General features: G+C 45.4%; 1 protein-coding gene across 27 annotated transcripts in view; it reads right to left on the bottom strand.

Moving 5' to 3' along the window:
* The window catches only part of MAP2 (microtubule associated protein 2), a 99824-nt gene that overhangs the window by 60903 nt on the left and 17836 nt on the right, over positions 1-21085 (bottom strand). For all 27 annotated transcript variants that reach the window (XM_027887843.1, XM_027887852.1, XM_027887853.1 and 24 more), the window contains exon 2: positions 9926-10210. In XM_027887843.1, the coding sequence (XP_027743644.1) occupies positions 9926-10187 (262 nt within the window). In that variant the 5' untranslated portion in view covers positions 10188-10210. The remainder of the gene's footprint in view (positions 1-9925; positions 10211-21085) is intronic.

Genomic DNA, 21085 nt, shown 5'->3' with positions numbered 1-21085 from the left:
GGAGGTCCCTGCAGCCACCAAGAGAGCTGCATCCAGAAGCAGAGCTCCCAAGTCTACTCAAAATGACGACCAGCTGTGGGAATTCCAGGTCACAGAGGAGCTACACTGGATGGCTGAGATAAAGCTGAGAGTAGATGTGAAGAACAAAAGAAAAAAAGCTAGAGACAATCTAAGTGAGAAAAGAGGGAGAGAAGGAAGAGCTGACAGAGCAAGTGGTGAGAAGGACAATATATTCTTAAATAGAGAGAAAGAATGACAGGGAAAGGGAAGAGAAAACAATTCATGGACAGGAACAGCTAAGGATTATTTTCCTTTACAGCTCACCACCAACCTGTGCAGCCTGTACTACCCTAGATGTGGCACATACTCTGAATTTGGGGTAAAAAGCAACAATCACAGATAATTCTTTTCCCTCTTCTGATATTTGGTGCAAAGCTGTGGATGAAAACACTTTGAGTACATCAGTAAGACTGTCATATCTATGCAGCACTGGCAGCATGGACAGAGGACCTGACTGCAGATCAGTTTTATCCCAAGTGCCATGGGCTATATGGGTTGCTGGGAGCTGTACCAAACTGATCATATATCACTATGAATTAGTCTCAAGGAAAGAAACAGGAACAAAAAGTGAAATACCTGGGGTTTATTTTCACCTCCCAAAATATACAGTGCCTCCAAGGGAGACTGATTTCCATGAACTATTCAATCTACGCAGTCCTGAGTGAAAATGATTCCCTGGGAAGGAGCTAACAGGTTTTCCTGCCCTGAAGCTAATGATATCTCATGGTTATTTTCCATATATTGCATGCAACTTAAACTAAAGTTCTGAACAGGTGTTTTCCACACAAAGCAGGAAATCACTCCCATGATCTAACGTACCCAGCTGGGGTGCTTGGAGTTTCCTGTGCTTTTTGCATGCCATGAGGAATGCCTCAGTACTAACAAAACCCCAAGAAACAAGCAAAACTGCATTTCTACATCATCACTTCAGAGGAGGTTTTCCAAGCACTGCTGACTCTATTTTGTAGTCAGTCTATAGAAAAAGTAAATGCTTTGCTCAGCATCTCTCAAGGAACAAATGACAGCGTAAACACCAGCACAAAGACCTCTCACTTTGAGTCTTGCCTTTGAATTTCCAGATCAGCTTTTGGGAAGGACAAGCACTGGATCCTCAGGGCTCATCTGCCAGCTAATGCCAGTCGTTTTATGCTGATTCCCATCCCTTCAGCTGGCAAAGGCAAGAAAATCTGTATTAATTATCATTATAAGGTCTTTTAATCTACCAGTAGCAACTCCACAAAATGAAAAACCCAGACCAAAACACCAGCACATGCCAAGTTTTGCTGTCCTTACCCAAGATACGAATATAGCAAGAGAAGAGATGATTTTTTTCTCTATGTTGTAACCTCACAGACTGAAACACCAGGAAAAACAGAGCTCTCCCTCGCTTCCATCTAATATTGCCTTTGAGTTTCACTCAAATTAAAACCCAGATTGCTTTCCAAACTTCATACAGAGTAGCTCATCAGGGTGAGTCAAACCAAGAAATTTGCATATATATCTCTCATACTTGTATTTTGCACAGAAAATATGCCCCAAAGTAATATTTCTTTTCCATTTCCATGAAAGCTGTGCCTCAGTGAGGACTGTGGAGTGAGAACTCCAGTAGAAAGTGCTTCCAGTCTCTTCCCTGTCTCCCTTAACCTTGAGAAGCAAATGCTAGAGGAAAGGAGGAAAAAAATTAAATCCCCCTTTTCTTTGTCAGCCAGCCTGGCTGTGGCTCAGAGCCGTCACAGGGAGCCTGTGCACTCCTGAATGCTAAATAAGCTCCCAGGCTACATACTTTCCCTCGGTGGAGATTAATAAGAGATCTCACTCCGTGTGGGGCCATGTTGGCATGGCAACGGGGAAAAAAGGAATCAGCAATGCCTGGCACTCCTTGCAGGAGCAGCAGACTTTGTGTGACTCTCATTTTTGTGAGCCTCCTCTCCTCCAAAGGCTAAAGCCGTGCCCGGTGAGGAAGGGCCGGTGTGCAGCCCATGCGGCGGCAGGACCTGCCTCCATCACAGGGACCTGGGGACAGACACCTCGTGCCGGGCTAACCTGTCCTTTAGCCAAGGAATGCCCACCAAGCACACACCTGAGCTTCTGCGATGGGAAAAGCAGAGGAAGGGATCTGTGAAGCACAGGCATGACCAGGTTAATGACCACACTTCCAGGCACAGGGCAAGGGGCCTGGAAATTTGGCCGGCAATGCCCACCAGCACATCCCAGGCTGTCACCTAAGAACCTGCTGCTTCTCTTTCAAGGTGACTTTAGAGGAGAAGTTGCCATTTCAGCTCTGCGTGAAACAAGAGCAGCTGTGTGTCTGTAAAAAAAGGCTCTGTTGTTTAGTAATGAACCTTCCTCCTAATTTTCCTGCCCCCAGATCAAAACTGGAAAGGAAGATTATATGCTGGCACAGTGCCCAGCACCTTCCAGCTGCACTCACAGAGACCTCTGCCCAGTGCCAAATACTGCCCAGTGCTCCTGCATGTCCTTTATGTTGCCATCATCGAATCATAGAATTAACTGAGTCGGAAGAGACCTCCAAGATCATCAAGTCCAACCCTTGATCCAACCCCACTGTGATTACCAGATCATGGCACTCAGTGCCACATCCAGCCTCATCTTAAAAACCTCCAGGGACTGTGAATCCACCACCTCTCTGGGCAGGCCATTCCAATGCCTGATCACTCTCTCTGGAAAGAACTTCCTTCTAATATCCAACCTAAACCTCCCCTGACAGAGCTTAAGCCCCTGCCCTCTTGTCCTACTGCTGATTACCTGGGAGAAGAGACCGACCCCCACCTGGCTACAACCCCCTTTCATAAATGCACAAGCTGCCTCCTACCACACACCACACAGCGAAAAGAACTTCAGCACAACAGGTCACAAATTAGAACGTGGCCTCCAGACACAACTGCCCCACCAGTCACTCATTTGGTGCCAGTGATGGAGGGTCAAGATCTGAACAGCAAAGTCTGCATTTACAGTCCCCATCAGAGCAGGCAGCCAACCACGGATGGCAAGAAAGGGGGACAGAGGCAAGCAGACAACAGGGAGACAAAAGCAGAAAATTTAACATCCAGAATGCATTCTGTGTTTGACAGGATACTCATCCTTCAGCAGCAATAGCTATCCTGGCTACACTAGCCCCCCAAGAATGGCTGCAGGTGTTTTCAAAAGGCAACTCTGATAAACGGTGCTCATGGAGTACGATCTGAATCACTGGTGTGGTTGGAACAACATCTTATGAAAGCTATTTCCTTCACAGCCCAGCCTCATTGCTCCTCACTGCATTCTGAGGTTGCTATCAATTACATTTTCTGGGAACACTGATGGCACCAAGCAAACGCTGGTTGCCAGGCCAACACACTCTCACTTCTTAAGCAAGCACAGCTGCTTGTGCAATTCCCTCTTACGATGCTCATTTGTAACCAGAAAACACCAAAGTGAACCAAAACACCAGGGAGCCCAAAGGAAAGGGCTAGTTGAGGCCTTCTCTCGGCCAGATGTAGCGCTGATGTGGTGATACAGGAGCTCACTGCAATGGTGTTACTGCTCCTGCTCTGAGACACGGTTTTCCAGTGAATCTGAACGGCACACTCCTGGGGGAGCTCAGGGATAAGAGAGACTGATGTTCTCTGCCTGTCTGACTCCCAGACATGGGAGTCAACACCTGCTCGCTTGGGTCATCTCATCTCACACCACTCCCTTTCAGGCAATGATTTTGGCGTGTTTCCTCTGCCCAAAAGTGAGTCAGACCCTCTAGCTCCTACCAATACTTTTTGATTACTGATTTCTGAAGTCCCAAGAAGAGGTGGGAGGGCAGAGCCAGCCCCTCAGAGAGGTTATGGCTGGACAAAACACTTTGTCTTACTGGATTTAGTGATTAATAGGGCCAGCCACAGAAAAACCCACAGAGACTGGTCTCTACAGCAGTTACCAAATATTTTAGAGTCAGGAAGAACATAACTGAGGGTAGGGGATGTGCGACGGAATTTCTGTGCCTTCATTCCCGGTTCTCTGCAGAAGGACAACTGGGAAGGACCTCTATAGTGAGCTTAACAGAGAATGGTGAAATCCCAACATTTTCCAGAAGTGCCCCAGAGGCTTTTCAGCCTCCACCTGCGCTGTCTTCAGCAACATAATTTGAACATGTCTGTAATATTCCAGTAATGTGTCCCAGAAAAAAACACTTATACTACACTTCACACAGAGAAGAAAAGTTTCAGAAGCCCGATATGTTCATCTGTATCTAAATTGGCAGAATGATGGTGCACAGTAATTACTGTCACATTTCCTGGGCAAAGAGAGGGAGATCAAAATGCCTAATTAACAGCTTCCTTCCCATGGGAGCCATCAATGACATGGTGAGATGCCTTCCCTTAGCTCTGTAAAATAAATAATAGAAACGGGACAAACCCACCAGTCACAGTCAGCTCTGAATGTCAATGATTTTGCATCCTTCTGTGCATTTTGTCTGCATTGCTCAAGACATGTGGCTTGCTGAAAATGCACATCTGACAACAAGGCTGGAAATCTCCTTTTGGAAAAAGGCATTCAGGGAGCTTGGGGCGGGGCTCTGGTAATTCTAGGAGTGTTGGGCAGCAGCAGGACAGTCAGTGTGAACAGCCAAATGAAAAGGAAATTACTGACAAAGAAGTCCTGTTCAAAAGAAAGACTAAAAAGGTCTCTGTACAATAAAGGCCTGTTTGTATGTTTACTGGCAGTGCCATCAGAGTACTATTGCTTGTATGGAAGGAGAAAGAAAGGAAAAGGAGATTAAATGACATGTCACTAGAGGGGGAACAAACAATTAGCACTCCACGAGTCAGTGCAGTTCAGCCTGGAGAGGCTGTTGTGTTTGCTGACCCCAGTGCTGCAATCCTGCTCCACTACAGCTCCAGGCCCAGTCCTGGAGGGGCTGAGGGCCCTGAGTTGCCACAATTACACACCATGGTGACCGTCTCACAGTGCAGGGTGCTGAGGGTTGTGAACAGAATCCTCTTTACCTGGACACTGGCTACTGCAATGCAAGGCTATGGGATACAGACTGTTTCCTTGACTCAAGGCCAGGTGGCTGAAAACAAGCACAATCCCTACCTTCAACGTGTTTTTTTTCCATAGTCAACCTAAAGGGACTCCCCACCTGTGCTCAAGCATTACTGGCTATGCCAGGGAAGTCTTTCAGGCTGGTATTCCCCACAGCTTATTGAAATATGGTTATTTAAAGAGTAGTTGGTCACAGGTATAAATTTATGTCCATTTAGTCCATCTAAACAGAGCCTAAAACAACGGGCTGAATTAGAATAAATTACATTCGAAGTTGAAATGTGATTAGTCCCTTCCCACTTTTCTCTTTGATTGCTGCCTGCAGATTGTGCCATTCCTGATGTTTGAATCCCTTCCTCTCTGGGGTAATATCTGCCATCATGTAAAAGCTGTACTGGCTCTGGATGAACAGATAAAACTGAACCTCTATTGTCATTACCTTCCAATTTTTCCCTGCCAGTTCCTGCCCCTGCTTTGCTCCCTCACAGCTTTCATCTCACCAGCTCTCAGCCCTTCACCTCTCTCAGCTCTCCTGCTGATGACTATGTTCCCCCATATTCCTCAATCCCTTACTCCTCCCTCAGCTCAACACTGACGATTCTTCATTCCTTCTTCACAGGTCTAGGGCTCCCCCTCTTTCTGTTTCACTTACAGCCTAACACACACCAGCCACCAGAAATTCCAGCCTCTCTCATGGATCCATTACGGGCTCCCTCTCACCCACCTTCCCCATGACTCGAGAGCCAGGAGCGCTCCCCCTGCAGCTGCTGTGTGTGCTGTGTCAGGGAGCCTGCTACAGTTCAGCCTCTCTGCATCCCACATGCTTTGGGTGCCCTGCCAGTTAATGAAGGGCTCAGTTTGTCACCCCGGTACGACATGTTTCTGTTCTGAACGTTGTCTGACACCAGGACACAGACACTGTCCTGAGGCTCTGGCAATAGGATTTTAGGAAATGCCTTCCCTTCATCTGTCAAAAAAATTATTCATCAAACAACTGTGTGCGTAATCCAAGTCCCCTCTGATTACAAACCTGAATTTGCCATAAAATGAAGAAAGCACTTAATCAGTTGAGTCACTGTACATAAAGACATATTGTAGAAGATGGTTCACGGTGCATCTAACTACTTTTATCCCTAATTATATAAATTTGACGGGTTAGTCACTACATTACTGAAAAGAAAAAACAGAGGCATTTTAAGTGTAAAACCACAAACCTCTGCAGCTTAATGTTCCTTGCAATTCCAATAAGATGGATTGTGTTGAATTGCTGGTTCCCAGAGCAGAACAGACACAGGCTGCGATGCATCTGTATTGCTTCTCACTGCTTCCTCCCCGTTAGCTGACCACAACTTTACAGTAAGCAAAGAAAAGGCTGTCACTGTCAAGTTTCATTACAAGCCTATTACATCCTGAACATCATCTACCACGAGGTTCAATCCAGAGCTTTCCTTGACAGCCCACTTCAGAGGGAGTTTCTGAGGATTACACTATCACACCCCCTTTGCAGCTCCCATCTCACATGACATGAATAGGTTTGGCTTGACTAAACCTACAGATCTCATCCTCTACTCTCAGTAATTCCAGAATCCTCATCGAAGATGCTGTGTGTATGCAAGTGAGAAGGGACATGGACAGGCACGTACCAGGAAGAGCACATGGAAACTTGGTGAGTCTTGCGCCGTGGGAAGCTCCAGAGTACACCAAAGGCAAGGTGTCTTCAGGGAAATGGCAGGAACAGCCTGGGACTTGTGGCTGACAGAGGCCCAGGGCTGAGCTGGCCTGCCAAGGACAGCATAAGTATATACAGAAATGCATATGCACAAATTCATGTGAAAAGGAATAACTGCTTTACTGCCCTTACTTACATCACCTCCCTAACAGATTCCTGTGTGCTATGCCAAAAAAACCGGCCTACTCTCTGTGACTTTGGTGGCTGCCAGATGAGGCCCTGAGGCTGCCCTGTCCACAGCGCTGTGCACTCTCCCACGTTCCCATCGGCCCCATTGAAAGGAGGGCATTGATGTGTCTCCATAATGCAGCCATTACCAGCACGATACCGAGACAGATCAATCACAGGCAACACAACAGCCAGATTCAGAGGATTCCAAAAAATGAGGTCAGACCCAGTAACTCTTAGACAGATGCCCGAGAGAGAGACACGTACATACAGAAAGGCAAATTTTAACTGTGCAAACCCAAAAATGTCACTCGCAGTGATGGATTGGATGTGTTTTGGCAAGAACTGTTAACTTCCTCCCCCATTACCACCCCATGCCTCTGCATTGGTGTTGGCATAAGGTGCCTCTGTCCTGACTCTAACCTTTCCTTTAACACACAGCCCTCTGATTTCCCTGCAAATGCCTGTCCCGCTGCTTTGCTGAGCCCCAAAGGGACTGTTGCAGAATATCTCTCCCTAGGAGAGGCCCATTTTGTGGCTAAATCCCAGCTCCTGGGTCAGTCAGGTGCTGGAGACCTGTCTTAGGTGAAATGTCCCAGGGATGGGAAGCCCAAGATTTTCCTAGGTTACACTGCTGGACTTGCACCAGGGAAAATAAAATCCCTGTAAATCCACTCAAACCAACAGTTTGGCTTAGTTATCTCCATCGACCTTGGCTTCCTGCACATTTTCTCCTCAGCTGTTTGGAGTCAGTAAGCTACTACAATGATTAAACAATTCACATTATTGACAATTATGTGTGACAGAGCGGCATTTAAAAACCCTTCGTCATACAACACCCCACTGCAATTAAAATTTGCAAGCAGACTAACACAGCAAAGATGACTGAATTTGGTAATGAATGACAGTCTTGGATTTCATGATCAAATTCTGAATCAAACACCAAAAATCTAAACATCCGGCTCCACAAGGCACTGAACACATCCAGCTTGTAAATACTAGCGTGAAGTGGCAACACATGCTTTGGTCCCTTCTTCACTGCTATCACTTCTATCACTACAGTAAGCTGCCAAGAGTTTTCTCCTTCAAAAAGAGAAAAATTATTCAAAATATATCTTAAGTATCCTAAGATGGTTAACACTGCATGAATTAAATGTGGACTTAGCCAGCGTGTGAGTGTGCAGTGCACAAGTTTCCAGAGAGCTAGCAATTCGTGCATGAAGGTAAGCAGTTCTAGGGACTTTTCTGGTGTTCAAGGGCAGAGATGCCACAAGACAAGCTATATTAAGACTCCCAAACAAAAGCTGTGTATATTGACACGAAGTCCCCACACCAGAGATCTTGCAATCTGAGCAGACAGTGAGAAAAAAGCAGGGGAGGAGGAAATGAGGTCACAAAGTGGTGGCTGAAGCAAATTTCATCCAGACCAAGAGTAATCTTGTTCCCTTGGCAAGTGTCTGTCCCCAGTCCTGCTGCCTGCTCTAGACCATACTACCTCATTTTGTCTTGTTCTGCTGTTAACCACTTGCCTCAAAAAGCAATGTGAAAATACACTACTATAATGCCCCACTGATGGCCAGCAGTGAGTTCCTGCCTCCTCTCACCCTTTAGCTGCAAACTTCATTAAATGTTCAGATCTCTCTCTGAGCATCACTCAGAACCTGAGCTTGAGAAGAGCATTCCTCTGCTCCCTTTCTAAGGATAGGAAATTTCTCTTTATCCTGTAAAGCCATTCCCACTTCTCTGCATGTATGAGGGGACTTGTCCACACTGTGTGAAAAATTCGTGGCAAAGATGAGAAGTGCACTTGGTCCTCCCCTGGCTCACATCAACTCTTACGAACTGCAGCATCTTACCTCTCTTATTTGCTGGCTGAGCAGAGCTGGGTTACAGCACAGAGACAAGACCTTGTTATTATCCCCAGTCATCAACACTGTGTTCATCTGAATGCTCACACAGGATTTCTTCTACCTTTGGCTTTCAAATTTTGGCTATCCACAAGAAAAGATTTTATATGTAAACTCAGAGACTTTAAGCAGAGATCTCCACTTCCAGCACAGTTGTTTATGAAACGACTGTAGGGTCCAAGAGCCTTAAAATTCTCCAGCTGATGAGAAATTACAGATAGCATCACCAATGCTGTCAACAGCCAAAAAACATTGCTAGAAAGATCTCTTTAGCATGCATGAACGGATGTATCAAGGGCAGTTGTGTCTGTACAAGAGAAATTCTTTCACTGTGCATTTGGGGTTTAAAGTGGGAACTCTGCACAGAGAGAATTGGTATTTACTTCTAAAACAGGAAACTTGCTTTGCATATTTCATTTTGACACAGTCACACTTGTCTTTTATTTCTGTAAATAACAAGCTGCATCCTAAAAACCCTACACAGCTTACAAATAGACAAAGTCCCAGTGAGAATCTAGTGAGGCAAGGATGAATAAATGCTGATGCTGAATTATGGTGTTCCCGGTGAGACTGAGCAATGCATTATTCTGCAAACAGTATGTGGTTTGAAGAAGGTGGTGTTACCTGTGAGCAGTACCAGGAGAATCCATCCCTCATGCACTCCCAAATACACGACAGCCGGGCAGTTTCCTACTCCCTCCTAGCCCAGAGGAGCTGAGCAGCTGCTCTACATCAGTCTGTTCTCTCATCCTTAGAGAGGCGACCCTGTCCCATTGACCAAGATGGACTAAGGCAGTTATGCCTTCTCAGAGCGCTGCCCAGGATCCTGGGTAAGGATACAAGCCGTGCAAGCCCAGGTGAAGATGCAACCCTTGCTGTGAAGAGCCAGTGCCCTTCCAAAGCACACGCTCCCTCATGCCAACTCCCCCACGCCCCCGGGCACGCTTGGCTCCACCTAACATTTCCCTCTGGAGAAATATCCAGCGGTCTGCAGAGCCCCGTGCAGGGCATCAAGGTGCATTACCTGCGGTCTCCCTGTCCCCTGTCGACAGCTCTCCGTTGATGCCGTTCTCTTTGGTCTGAGCGTACGTCCCCAGCTGCTCGTGGCCGCCCAGTCTCGGCTCCTCGTCCTCTCGGTAGGGAAATCCATTGGCACTTCTGACCAGTCCAGCACCTGAACCACCCTGATCCTTAATTTCAGGTGAATGTGGGTGTGAAGAAGCCTCTGTTAGCTGACCTGAAGTCCAGTGCGGTGCCTTGGCTTCGTCTTTCCTATCCTCCGCCATGGCTCCTTGCCTTCCCGCCTGGCCTGCAATGACACGAGCAGGAGAGATCAGCTCCAAGGGCGTGACCACCAGGCAGCGACCACGTGCAACACAGTCATGTCACCAGCTGTGCTGGCTGGTAAACTCTGTCCAGCAGATAAGAGAGGGTTTAAATGCAGGAGGGACTCTGTGTGTTTGTCCCGGTCAGGAGTGAAGTAATTTAAGCCCAAAAGAAATCCCCAGCAGTAAAAATTATGGATCTAGTCTGCCCTGACTCTCATATGCCTTGCATTTATTCGCCCCAGTTTCTCAAGGGCTGCCCTGTCGTTAATCTGACTTTAACTCATTAATTACAGTTAAATGTCGACCCACTTAACAAGAAGTGAATCTGTCATCACAGTGCCACGACACCTTCCTGGGGCAATAAAGGGAAGAACATCACAACTGCTGAAGAAGTGAAGCTGGTGCTGCAGTTGCAGAGGGCGGGTGCTCATCAAGCACAGAAGGACAAGGTATTGTGTCCTCTGCAGCATGTACAATCTGCCACTTCCTGGGACAGAAGCCACGGCTGAGAACGTGCACTGGGTTCCTGAACATATGTGCTGTTCGACCCTGTTTACAGCCCCTCTTACTTGCTGTTTTGTGAACAATCACACTCACTCCCTTTCGCCCAAAATGCTCTGTGGGGAACAGCTGTTTCTCATACAAGCATTTGCAGTCTCTTATGACTATCGGTATTTATACGCAAACAAAACTAATCATTATTTGCTGCTTCACATATATTTCATTCCTGTTCATTAGCTCTCATTTGTCCAAGCCAGGAAAAGAAGTCACTGCACAAACCACAGGCTTTGGATACTCCTCACAGATAAATGAAGCTATAGCTCCTCAATATGTAAACCTAGTAAGGCAATAAATCATAATCTGTGTTTTGATGATAAGATAACCTCTGCAAAAGAGAGGAAGGCTTGCCCTGAGCTAGCTACTTCAAAGTGAAAACCAGCATGCCTTTTCCAAAAGCACTTGCTACCTCTTTTTCCTGGGAGAATAAAAACACATGAAAGAAATGAGCTGAATGCAGTCAACCAGCCACATTATCGCAGAGGCTGAGCAGTCTAGAAAACAATGCACGAACTGGATAATGCACAGATTCTGCAGACATTTAATAGAAACCAGAAAAAAACCCCTAGTTTGTATAAAGTCAGGTCAGTTTGCAGAAAACCTCTAAACATAAGAAAAAGTTATGGTTATTTGCCAGAGAATCATTCCCAATTGATAACTCAAACCCTTTCTGATCAGGTATTATTATTTAATTATAATGGCTTTCAAAGCTACTTAAAAAAAAACAAAACAAAACATGGTGAATCACAAAAATTAGATAATCACAATAGGTGACTCAAACTGTAGTTCCACACCAAAAAGGACTAATAATTCTTTTGCCTCCTGGTGAAATCATATTGTTTTGGCAAGTGTAGCTTTGCCTGCTCTCACCCTGGCCCAGCCCCATTCCCTGGGAATAACTACCTGCACAAGGACTGCAGCAGCAGGGGAAACTTCCAGCCCAGGCTTTCCTCTGAGCTGGAACAACAACTGTGGGCTGAGCAGTATCCCAAAGCAAGCACAGGTGTCTCAGTCAAGCACAGAAAGAGTAAACGTGCTCCACATCCCTTTGCCTTCCCCACCTCCTTTACCCTGATGGGACATTCATCAGTGAGATGTTCTGTATCTACAGCCAAAGCCTTAAAGCAGCCATCTCACATCATACCAGGAAAGCTGATGGTGTCATTACAAAGGACAGAGTCTGAGCCGAGCAAATACCCTCTCCTACACACCCTCTGCATCAAGGTCTGTTTACTACATGACACTAGAGAACATTTTCTGATCAGTCTTCCCAAAATATGAGGCCATGGGACAAATGTCTCTCTTTGACTAGGAATGAGCAGTACACATCCAAAGCCACCAGCATCTGGGAACTGAGGACAGAACAGAGCCTGTTCTAGGAAAAAAAATGAGACATTCTCATTTATGTCTCTTGGGGAAGCAAGAAAAAAAAAAACCACAATCAAAAAAATCCCCAAAATCAACCAAATAAAAAACCCAAGCCCCAACTCAAGGCTTCCCTCACCAACCCATGTGTTTTGAACTTGACAGCAAGCCCCAGGAGCAGGATGAACCTGCCTGTCAGCTTCAGCACTTCCATCCCTGGGTCACCCACGAGAGGAGCCCAGAGCTGCAGCAGGGACAGGGAGTGTTATGCAAGGGCCAAGTGTGGGGAACGTTGTGCTGAAAATCACTGGGGCAAATGTGATGGTTATATCCTACCACCACAGTTTGGAGGCTATTATCCCTGAAGTACCCTTCCTGGTTCCAGGCAGACACTCCCTGATTCACTTGAAGCTCTTGAGGAAGGATATTCACATCCTCACAATGGACTGTGCCACAGAAGTCCCCTGTGAAAGTAACAGAAGTGCTTTTATCTTTAAAAATAAATACAATGGGCAGACTTCAATGAGAACTCTGTGTATCTGGAGGCAGAATTTGGCTCAGTATTTATAATAGATGGTTACAGAGTGAAACATGGATGAATTCATTCTTGACTCTCTGTTATTCATCAAGTGCTCTCAGAGTTTATAATGGTAGTAGAGACACAGCGAGTGAGTCACGCACTGCATCTCTGTACTCAACAATTCAGCACTGACTATCTGCTGCACGGCCCAATTCACCCACAGCTCGGGTCCAAATCCAGAATAAATGGTTCAGAAACACCAAGAGTGGACAGGTCATATAGTAGAATTTAAACAGTGAAAGGTTTGCAATAAGAAGAAACCTGAAATAGTTTGGACAATCTAAGGATACACTGTTCATGTACTTGTAATTCAGGAAGTGCATGGAGGGGACAGCACTGTGGATCTGAAACTGGACATCTCATCTTCTGAACTAATAATGTGGAGCAGAAATAATGGTAAAAACTAATCCCCTCAGCTTTTTCAGCCATTTGGGAACTGTACAGAGACAGAAATTACTGAAATAACTTAGAATTAACACAGAGGGACAAACCTCGGGAGAGATCCGTGATCCAACTTTTTCAGACACCCTCCACATATTTATTAATCCATAAGCTCTTTAATGTGACACCAGCTCCTGCTGCCATGGCTGGGTTGAACCAAGCCTGAATGCTTTGAACTCTTCGCACAGCAAATCACCCACAGTAATACAGCATGAGGCCATAAATGCAAAACCCAAGATAATGCTGATTTATACTTCCTGTCATGCGAGCTGTCCTTCTGTGTATTTCAGAGGTACATCTTGCAGAATAATCTTAGCATTATATTAACACTGCCTTTGCATATAACAGATTAATTTTCTATACATTTCACTTCTTAAGACAACAGAATTAGGCCAATACTGAAGGGTTTTGCAAATAGCCTGCCCTCCTGCTTCAAGCCACGTTTTTTACCTGCCCTTGCATCTATGAGCCCCTACACAGGGAAACGAGGCTATCTGATTTCAGGGACTTGATCTGATTCATGAACTAAGGGAAACAGCCACCTGGACACACAGAGGAAGAGCTACAATCCCAGTTCAGGGAAAAGATGAACACTGGAGGTTGCTGAAGGGAGGGACAACATACTGCTCAAAAAAACCCAAACAAACCCTGGGAAGGGGCATGGTCAGATCCTGAGCTCAGAGGGGGGAGGAGAGGGGATACGACCCCTGTATGGCTTCAGGAACCAAATCCTGCTTCCACAGAGGGCTGTTTAGCTCAGATGCCCCACAGCATTGACACAGCTCCCTGCTCCCAAGTCCAGAGCCAGGAGAGGGAGGGGATTGCTCCAGGGATGCAGGCTGGGGTGCAGAGGCATGGCTAGCAAGACCTCAGGTACTCAGAGCTTCCAAAACTCCCCAATGGGACAGCCTGGAAGAAATTTTTTTAAAAAATAAATTTAAGAAATTCAGAGAGTTTCTTTCAGAGAAAAGAAATTCACGAGGTAAGGTGTGCACCAATTTTTGAAAAGAGAACTAAGAATTAAAGAAGAAATTAGGATGTCTCCAAAATGAGTTACACTATACACGGATATGGTGCAATCTAACTTACACTGCTAAACAACACAACCAAGAAAACTTTATGTCCACCAAATGGCCAAATGGGATAACAGATACGAATATTAAATATTATGCACTATAGATTAAAAGGTCCATAGGGAATCTGCCAGTAAATTTAACTTACTGACAACTTTTAGAAGAGCCTGGGAAAGCAGGTAGGTATCAGGAGGCTGGAATAGAAAAAAGAAGAGACAGAAGGTGGGAAGTCTTGATGGAAAAATTCCAATAACCTCCTGCCACCCCGCTCAGCCAGAGGTATGGAGTGCCCAAACCCTACCAGTGCTATTTTCTTCATGGAGTCTCCACATATTAACCAAACATGAAGGGTAATTTGGGATGCTATGAGCACACAGAGAGCCTTCCAGACACGTTTCATTCCTTCATTTCAGCTAATGTGTGTCTTCTCTCAAATTAATGAGATTATTTCCAGATGTGAGCAGTGTGCTTCCCACTGATCGAGAAGCATGACAGAACACAGCATGGATAGGGAGAAAGTCTGCTGGTGTCTGACAGGGACCATGTTAGCTTCCCTCTCAGAATGCTCAGTCATGGTCCAGAAGCCACAAAACAATTAACAAAAGTTACACTTGATACTAAATGACTAACTGTTGTAATTCTAGTAATATGGTGTATTATTAGAAAGAATTATACATTCTCTCCATGGGAGCCACTTTACCTCTCAAACCTAATAAAGGATGAACAAGTTTCTCTGATGCTTTATAACAAATATGATTTATTTCTTCCTTGCCCACTGCTTGAGCTGCTAGATCCCTCTTTCTTGACAATTTAAGCAAGCCTATCCCCTTAAATACTACCTTGTAACCATTAAAAATGCAGGCAGTGCTCATCTCCTTGCACTTGTCTTAGTGTTTGGCAGGTTTTAAAGCCTTTTCCATTTCCACACTGCAACCAGCAAGTCAACAGCCACATATTCTTTGTGGACAATCCTTTTGATTGCACCTTGGGTTTTGAAATGGATGAAAAATAACAGATGGCGCCTGGACCAGAGGCTGAAGAAAGGAGGCTCACTGTGGGAAGGCAAAGAAAATTTACAACAATCTGCATCCCTGCCAGATTTGAGAGCAAGGGATGGCTGCAGCCTTGGGAACAGTGGATCAGACCTGCAGCACTCCGATCCTCCCTCACAGCGTCCAGCCCTCTGACAGCAGAGACTTCAACCCCTCCTGGAGCTCCACTGGGCAACAGGTACGAGAATGAACCTTCCAGGTGTTACTCCTTCCTCCCTGGGGAAGGTGTTCCCGTCTCTTGGCTGCTCAAAAGGAGGGCACACCTGAGCTCACCTGCTGCTGGATGCTCCCCTCCAAGAGATGTGCTTGCCCAGCATGGAGGGCTGCCCTCAGTCCCATACCCAGGGACCACATCAACTTGCTCAAACTCCAGAAATGTTCAGCTGGGGGCCCTCCTCTCTTGCAAGGGCAAAATCATGGCCCTGGCAGCTTCTGACTGAAAAATCCCAACAAAGCTATCCACTACAGAGCTCACTTCTTAGCTACAAAGAATCCCTGAACACCCCATCCTGCTCCAACACCACCCCCTTTTTGTCAAACTGTTTCTGTCCACAGTGCTGCACTTTTACACCATTCACCGGCCATCGAGCACCCTCACACACCCCCATCTATCATAATCATCACTGCTTCCCGCAGGAGAAAGGAAAGGCACTTGAGCTGGTGAAGGAGTTGGTAACCATAACAACAGCACCATGACAACTGTAAGGGATATCTGAAACATGAAATAAGGCAAAAAAACTTGTTACCAATAAATTTGGTCCACAGTAAGGATGGCAAAAGCATTAAAGAAACCCCAACAGTCAGTGCAGGTGCCAACACAAAGAGACACGACGGTCTCTGGGTGGAAATGCACACAGCCCTTCTGCACATTTTAAGATGAGGCATCATGACAGCCTCGTCTTCTGATCAGTAAAGAGAGAAGGCAGTTCCTGCTCAAACCTATCTGAGATCTCTCCTGCCTCAGGGAGCTGGAGGGGCTGAAGGATGGGAGGAGTGCTGCCAGGAAGCCAGGACATTCCATGGCAGCTTCCAAATTTCTCAGTGGAGCCTTTTTTTCCTCACAGGACTCACTGAAACAAGCCCTGAACAAGAAGAGGGTTGTTCCCAGGGGAGCACCTCAGAGTCAGACACATGCATCGATTTTTCCATCAAGCACAATTTCAAATGGGCACCGTGAGCCCCCCTCGAGAAGGAATTGCAGCTGGCAGGCTTGTCTGAAACAGGAGCCTGCACAGCCCTTAGCACACATCCAAATGACCTGTGCCAAGGCCCTGGCTTCAACCCTGACAAAGATTCACCAACACTTGTGGCTATATCAGCTTTTTAACCCCCAGTGCAGAAGGCACAGAAAAAACCACCGTGAACAAACAGCACTAGCTCGAAGAGCTGTGGCAGAGAAAGATGTTTGGAATGTGATCAGACATCAAACGTTAAGAACTGTGGCCCTCTCGGGGCTTTTAAGGGGGAATTTTGCAGGACTGCTCAAGGTGGGGCTCACTAAGCAATGGATCTTTCCTCATTCAAATACTTCATCACCCTCTGCACAGCTTTCCCCTCCTAACCCCCCTGTGCCTTTCAAATCGCTGCAAAAATCTAACTGGAAATTAAACCTTTCCATGTGGTAAACTTTGGAGATTTTCAAAGTCTATAATGAAATAAACACTCAACAACTCAGTCCTTATTTGTACTTTCACAGTCTGATTTTTTTTGGTACTAAAGTAATTATGAAATATTTGCCTCACTTATTAAAATAAAACATGATTTTTTAAAAAAACTCAGAAAAACAGAGGAAACCTTCAGCTTAAAGAGGTGATCTTGAAGGGAAAAGGAAAGCACCCAGGAAACCTGACTCTAAAAGAAGAAAGTTGTTTGTTTTTTTTTGATATTTCCCTCTTACCACAGTCACTTCAAACCTTGGCAAAAAGACAGCTGAAGATCCATGACAGCACCACAGCTGAGCTGGAGGATGGGCTACAGAAGACAAGGGTGCTCAAAATACTACTTGAGGAAGAAAAGTCTTCAATAGTCAGGGAAGAAGTATAGAATGCAATATAGTCACTGCAGCCTAGGAGGAAAAGGGCAGAACTACTAGAAATACTCCCAGATACATCACACTAAAAGCACTGTCAATGCTGCCAATGTTTCACGGGTTTGGTCAGCTGAAACCCTGTCAGAAACAAACCCTGGCTGGCAAACGAAAACAAACACTGAGCGCTCGGTTCCCCTCCCTACCGCCACTTCCATTATCATTTTTAGTGCTTCTAAACAGCTGTGACAAAGTCATCTCCTGCTTATTTATTGCACAGGTACAGAAGGTGACAACAGCACACATGACACAGTTTATGATCTTCTAATTCTCAGACTCCTATCTTCAAGCCTGTTGTTTGAAGCAGTGCCAGCCAAACTGTGTTTGCCACAGCTGCTGCAAAGGGGTCACACAGCCACGTGCTTGCTCTGCTCTGAAGTCACACTGATCAGCACTTGCATTTGGACAGGCTCTGGTAAAGATAACCCACGAAAAGGCTGGAGTGAAATTTTGCAGGTTTTTTTTGCCCCCGCACTGACCTTGCTAAGACACACGGATTTGATGTTGCATCTCTTTTCCCAGGAGACTCCGTGAAGGATGACAGCTCACATTAGGTAGTGAGGAATTAATTCATTATGCTAATATGTTACTTGCATATTCTCCATGTGGGACAGGGCTTTGCTCTGGCAAACTGCAGTGGAGCCACTCTGCCTGGACCATCTAGTGGAGGGGCTACAAACTCATCTGCTAAGAAAAAACTCACACAACAAAATCTCACTTACCCAAAATAAGCGCTTTAACTACACCAGTGTGCCTTTTCCTTCTCTGCATACATTAATTGCTTTCACATCCTGTATTTCTTCCAGTTTCACCGAGATCTCATCTAGCATGACACATTTACACATGATCTTAGCTTTATTCAGTGAGCTTTTAATTAGGAAAAAAAAATGTTGCCTCTACAAATGCATCTGCATTTTTTAATTTTTTCAAAGGTTTTACCTACCTTTGAAATTAATTCAATCCCTGCTACAACACCATCTTACACAGATCTTTGGGAACATCATCATGTCAGCTACTACAAATGGTAAAAAGAGTGTCCTGGGCTAATTTCTGGCAGATTCTTTTTATAAATAAATAAATGCAGGAAGAATCAGCCTACAGCAAAAATATGGAACACAGCTCTCTGCACCCTCTCCAGGGCCACAAACCAACATAAAAACAGGCAGCTCAGGAATTCCAGGGACAGACTTCCTGATACAGCTGTAATCCTAACTCAATTCTCTTAATTCTGTCCTCCCATATGCTGAAGTAAAGGAACAAAGGCAATTATTCTATAACTAAACAAGCACCATAAGGATGCTCATGCTAAAATGAAGCATGGAGATGGGAACAGGAAAGGATCTTCAAGGCCATGTGCTGCTCCAGCTTGTTTGGGTAAAAACCTGTGAAAAAAAGTTTCCTCCCCAGGTCAAGGGCAGCAGGTTATTCCTTTGCTGAGAGTGTTTTTTTGCTTCACTTCCTTACACTCAGACACACCAGGCAACCGTGCCAGGCACACAGTGCAAGCAGAAGCATCTTACTGTCTCCCAGAGGCTTTGTTTATTCGTGCTGAAAAGGAGCATTAGACGGAAGAAAGCTTGTGCTGAGTCCCTCCACCCAGACTCACTTCAGCATCTTTGACTCTCAGTTTTGAACTCAGGAAACCTTCGAGCAGGTTCCCAAGAGTCCCCTACAGCCAGCAGGAGTCAATGCTTTGAGCTGCCACACAAAACTTCAAACTGTAAGCAAATAAATAGTAATAAGGAGACAAAGGACTGGAAAAGTGATTGGGAAAGAGGTTATTTGCAAACATGGCCTGCTTATATATGTACAGCAAACTAGGGGTGGATTAGCTAGTGCTAGAATTTTCTTTCCTAGGGAACGCCTGAACAGTGACTGCTGGGCTGCAAAACCTTGGGCAGAAGCGGTGGGATTATTTCATCCCTTCATAGTATTTTCTAATCAATGATGTTATAAATAAAGGACTTCTTCTAAATTAAATATACCCTTATGCTTGTATGACTTAAAAATATGCTGTCCACCCACATTCAGCAACCCACTTGTATGACCCATGACTGTACACCCAGGCAAATAAAATAACCTCTCCCTATCTGGAAATGAGAATATCCAGAAATCTTTTGTGTTCTAAATGCTCTAGACAGTAAAATCACAATATTTGGGATATAATTTTATCATGTGCTAGCTTTACCCTGCCAAATCTTGACTCAGCCAACCTACAAAAGAAAACAAAGCAGGCAACCACTCCTCCAGACTGTTCAGGCACAGGGACAGGAGGGCAGGGAGGACAGAACTGAAGGAACCTGAAGCCACAAGAGCCAGTTTTGCACCCCTGGCTTTCAGAGGAAGATTTGCCTTCAAAAGGATTTCAGTTAAGCTCTTGGGATGTGCACAGAAAGAGAAAGAGGAATTCAGATACCCTATCTTATATTTCAACTACAGTGACATTTTAAAGTTTAAATTTTAATTCCTTGGGGTTTTGAATTAAGAAAATTAAGGTACCTGAAGTGTGAGGAGGAATCGACTCACTGAGTCATTCAGCCTTTCTGAAATCTTAATTGCAGGACTTGTCTCACAGCCACGACCTGTTCCAGGGACTCGTTTCCTCCCCAGGCTCCCGTAAGTGTATCCAACTACCTGACTCTTGCTGCAGGTCGGGTTTAACCTCGTTCTGCTGTCATCCCTTTTCTTCCCACCCTGTGCCAAGGGGCTGATGTTGTGTATGTGAAGTCAGTGGTGTTCTCCTTGGATAAAATGAAGAATGACTGAGTTTGTGGGAGGAGTGGAACAAGCCCGGGGCCAAGGAGCAGGGAAGGGTAGGAAAGTTGCACTGGATGAAGAAAGTGCATGTCAAGAATGGTAAGATGTGACTGATGAACAAATTCAGTAACTGAGGAAAAAGTCTGGGAAAAACCCAAGCCATGGGGTAGAGTGTGTGTCATTTCAGTACAGAGGGACAACCAGGGGGAAGCAGAGATTTGCTGTCTTCAATCAGACCACCCAGTGTAGACTCCTGCCACGAGCAGTGCCCAGCACAGGCTGCTCCACATGCAGAGGCAAGAAGCTCCACAGACCTTCAGTTTGAAATCAGCACGTTCTCAATGCACAGTCTCTACCCAGTGACACAAAGCTCCTGTTTTCCATGGCAGGCAGGTGACTACATGTCTGTGAGGATCCAGATCATCATGCTCTTTCCAGTACTAGCACTGCACACAGCAGAAACCCCCAAGATGCCTTTCTGGACAAGGGAAGTAACCTGTGTCCATTCACGGACTGCCATCAGAAATTTCCATTAACAGGACAAGAAGAGACAAAAAGCACAACAGGCACAAAAAGTCATGCAGATACTGATGGACACAGAGAATTCACACGTTTTCAGGTGCTTCTGATGTCTTTTTTGAGAGGTACCCAGGATCCAACACATGATTCATCTTCAATTTCTCTGTACTTTTGCAAGAGCAAAACAGTCTTTCAACAGCACTAATGCTGATGTTGGTTTAGGACGCCTGAAAGCATTAATTATTAATAACAAATGAAGTAAAGCAGACCTGGAAAAGGTACAGAGAGCTCAGAGTGGCTGATAAAGGGTTTGGAGAAGCTTCTGTGCAAGGAATGACTAGACATGCTAAGACTCTTCATCCTGGGAAAGAAGGGAGTGGAAAACATGTTTATAAAAATACGTGCAGGTGTGCAGGGAGAAGATA

This window comes from Empidonax traillii, unplaced genomic scaffold (genome assembly GCF_003031625.1).
Source record: "Empidonax traillii isolate 1590-97213 ecotype Southwest subspecies unplaced genomic scaffold, ASM303162v1 scaffold223:size1722714, whole genome shotgun sequence".
NCBI lineage: Eukaryota > Metazoa > Chordata > Aves > Passeriformes > Tyrannidae > Empidonax > Empidonax traillii.
Note: the sequence above shows the minus strand (reverse complement) of the source record. Positions and strands in the feature narration are given on the sequence as shown.